The sequence below is a fragment of the Sinocyclocheilus anshuiensis genome, unplaced genomic scaffold, assembly GCF_001515605.1.
Source record: "Sinocyclocheilus anshuiensis isolate Anshui unplaced genomic scaffold, SAMN03320099.WGS_v1.1 scaffold796, whole genome shotgun sequence".
NCBI lineage: Eukaryota > Metazoa > Chordata > Actinopteri > Cypriniformes > Cyprinidae > Sinocyclocheilus > Sinocyclocheilus anshuiensis.
This window is the reverse complement of record NW_015557105.1, coordinates 589,458-592,754: the sequence shown is the minus strand read 5'-3', so window position 1 is coordinate 592,754 and position 3,297 is coordinate 589,458. Positions and strand designations below refer to the sequence as shown.

Sequence of the window (3,297 nt, the reverse complement as noted above, 5' to 3'; positions counted from 1 at the left end):
CGTTCAAAATGTTTTGTTTTACAGTTATTATTATTTAATTATAAATAAAATGTACGTATGACATTTTTATTTTAAACTTTATAAACCAAACTTATTTTTATTGAACTTCATTTTTTTTTATGTAGTGGCTGACACGTTACCCCACCATCCCCAAAACATTGCTTTTTAAACCACTGTTTGTTTCACTTTGCTGATGTATTGCATGTTTTTGAACAGCTCTCGTTCGCACGGCAGACACCGGAGGAGCAGAAGTCGGGAGAATGACAGGTAAAATTCACAGTTTAATTGTAAATTAAATAATTTAATATATAGAGATTTGAGTAATATGTAATATATTTTTTTCAAATGGATTATGAAAACTTAAATATAAAGATTTTTAGAATTTTTACAGCTCTTTTGCTTTAGACCATCTATTAATGTTAAATCCACAAATAAAATGTTAAGGTTTCAACTGCATCCGTCTCAGAAAAAAAAAGCCCAGCAGAGGTTGATTTTATTAGTTATTTTTAAAGCTTTCAATGTACTCTCATTTTAATAAATTTTATTACTTCTAACAAACAAGTTTTTGCTCAAAACTAACCAAGATTAAAAATAATTTATTTATAATTTCTGCACAGGAGAGACTTGGTGTTGTTTCAAAACAAAGGAAAATATAAATGTGACCCTGGAGCACAAAAGCAGACTTAAGTCGCTGGGGTATATTTGTAGCAATAGCCAACAATACATTGAGAGTCATAATTATTGTTTTTTCTTTTATTCCAAAAATCATGTTCCATGAAGATATTTTGTAAATTTCCTACCGTAAATATAACAATTTTTTTTGATTAGTAATATGCATTGCTAAGGATTTCATTTGGACAAATTTAAAGTTTCTTTTTTTTGTTTTTTTTTGTTACCTTGTAAGGCTTTGTCTTTATAATAGGGAAATTAGTTTGGCTGTACTGCTCAGACAACTTCATGATAAAACAAGAATCGTGATTAAATCGTGAATCGTGATCTTTAAAAAAATAAATCTTAAGATATTTTTTCCATATCGCCCACCGCTAGCATATGGGATATCTATGGAAGCCCGTTTCCACCACTAAATAAAAAAATAAAACAAAGCAATTGCGACTTTTTATCTTGCAATTCTGACTTTATAACTCGCAATTGTGAGAAAAAAAAAAGTCAGAATTGTGAGATATAAACTCGCAATTGCGAGGAAAAAAACTCAGAATTGCGACTATATCTCTTTATATATCGCAATTCTGACTTTATAACTCGCAATTTTGACTTTAACTCGCAATTGTGCGTTATAAAGTCAGAATTGCAAGATATGAACTCGCAATTCTGAGAAAAAAAGTTAAAATTGTGAAATAAAAAGTCGCAATTGTTTTTTTTTATTCAGTGGCGAAAACGGGCTTCCATAGATATCGGCAAAAATCTAATATGGTGCATCCCTAGTTTATTGCACTCAGATTAAAATTCGTGGTGCTAAAACAATAATGCATTAAGCTCAGCAGCACAGATGATTTTTCACATTAGAAACAATCAGTAAATCAAATGTTATGTGCTCAGACACAGGTCACGTTATCACGGCCGCAGACGCCACCGATCAGCCTCGCGTTCTCCGTCACGCGACTCCAAATACAAGTCCAAGAGCCGGCACTCTCGCTCCCGGTCCAGATCGGCCAGTCCTCCGGCGGAAGTGCTGCAGGCGCAGACCGGATCCCGTGAGGAAGAGCCCCGCGTCCGCTCGGCCTCCCGCTCGCCGTCCCGCTCGCGCTCCAGATCCTGGGCCGGACGCAAGTCTGAAGGCCGCTAGCCATCGCTCTGCTTTTAAATACTGTATCGTGCAGCTTTTCATCCAATCTTTGTGTTTAATCATGACGGCGCAGCAGCTTCTGCTTGTTCTCGTTCTTATTGGATCCCAAACAAACGATGCAACTTGCTTGAAAGTTGATGTTGTCAAGGCAGTTCGTTCTTTTGTAAGAAGCGTGCTTTGATGCCAGTATAAAGATGGCTTTATTTTTATAGTCAAAGACAAGCAGAACACCAGCCGTTTTATTTCTTTGTTTGTTTGTAGAAAGATGCATGCAAAAACATTGTTAATAATGGGGGGGACCGGGGGATTTTCCTATGACAGTTTTTGTTTTAAAGATTTGTTTGGCGTTTGCTGGGAAAGTCGCAGTGTTACGTTTATTTATTTTTTTCAAAGGTTATGTATTTGAAACTCGATTTGTATTTGTCAAGTCTTGATCATAGCATCTGTTTATATCAAAGACGTAGTATTTTTGTCATTGCAAAATAAACCTGATTTAAACATTGTCCGAGTGATGCTTTATTTCTTTTCTCTTATTGCATCTAGCCCAAAACACATCTTCAATGTGTCAATCAACCTTATGTAGCTCCGCCCCTTTTCAGGCTATTTCCACACCATTGTACGAATTTATGAATGAAGTTTTTTTTTTTTTATCTTCCCGGTCTACATTTCTGATAACCGCTGCGAACATTACAATGCATGTGATAACGTTTGTTGATTACAAGAAATCCACCGCAAAAACGAAAGTTCAAAGACAAAATTCTAAAGATGCCTGCGCACTTTTTTTTTCTCTGACGCACAGTCTATTATTACTGCAATACTTGCTGTTCAGGTTAAGTTACATCAGCTTACCTTTTTAAACCCATTAAACAGATTTTCCTCCAAAAATCACAGAAACATACTTTTTTGGTCTAATACTGTTCATAGAATGCCATATAATGCCATGAACAGTTATAGTTATATTTTTTCTGATTTTTGGAGAAAAATCTGATTAAATTTGAAGACGGCTATAGTTGCAATTAATTTGTTAAAAGAGTTTATTAGTAGACTACATTAGTTAACATAAACACTATTTCTACAGCATTGATTGATCTTTATTTCAACATTTACTAATACTGTGTATTTTAAAATCAAGTTAGATCTGTCATCAATTCAGTGTAATAACAATTGTATTTTTATTGAAATACTGTATTTAAAAAAAGTTAATGCTGTAAAAAAAATACTTATTTGATCGTTTATTTATGCTTTAATGTTTATCAAGATCTTCTTGCAAAGTATTACTAATATTTCAATTAGAAAATAAGAATCTATGGTAATTGTTGTCTTGAGTCAGCTGGTGGCTTCATTTGATAAAATGACACCAGCTTTAATTAATTAAACTAAGTGAAGATTTCGGTTACACTTTATTTTAAGGTGGCCTTGTTACAGTGTAATTATACCTTTAAGTACGGGGTAATATTAATTACATGTCCTTACTATAGGTTTAGGGTTACTTG

General features: G+C 33.8%; 1 protein-coding gene across 4 annotated transcripts in view; it reads left to right on the top strand.

Moving 5' to 3' along the window:
• The window catches only part of LOC107677658 (serine/arginine-rich splicing factor 10-like), a 10,463-nt gene extending 8,156 nt beyond the window's left edge, over window positions 1-2,307 (top strand). For all 4 annotated transcript variants that reach the window (XM_016472653.1, XM_016472652.1, XM_016472654.1 and 1 more), the window contains 2 exons: window positions 217-267; window positions 1,558-2,307. In XM_016472653.1, the coding sequence (XP_016328139.1) occupies window positions 217-267; window positions 1,558-1,804 (298 nt within the window). In that variant the 3' untranslated portion in view covers window positions 1,805-2,307. The remainder of the gene's footprint in view (window positions 1-216; window positions 268-1,557) is intronic.
• The last annotated feature ends 990 nt before the right edge of the window (window positions 2,308-3,297 follow it).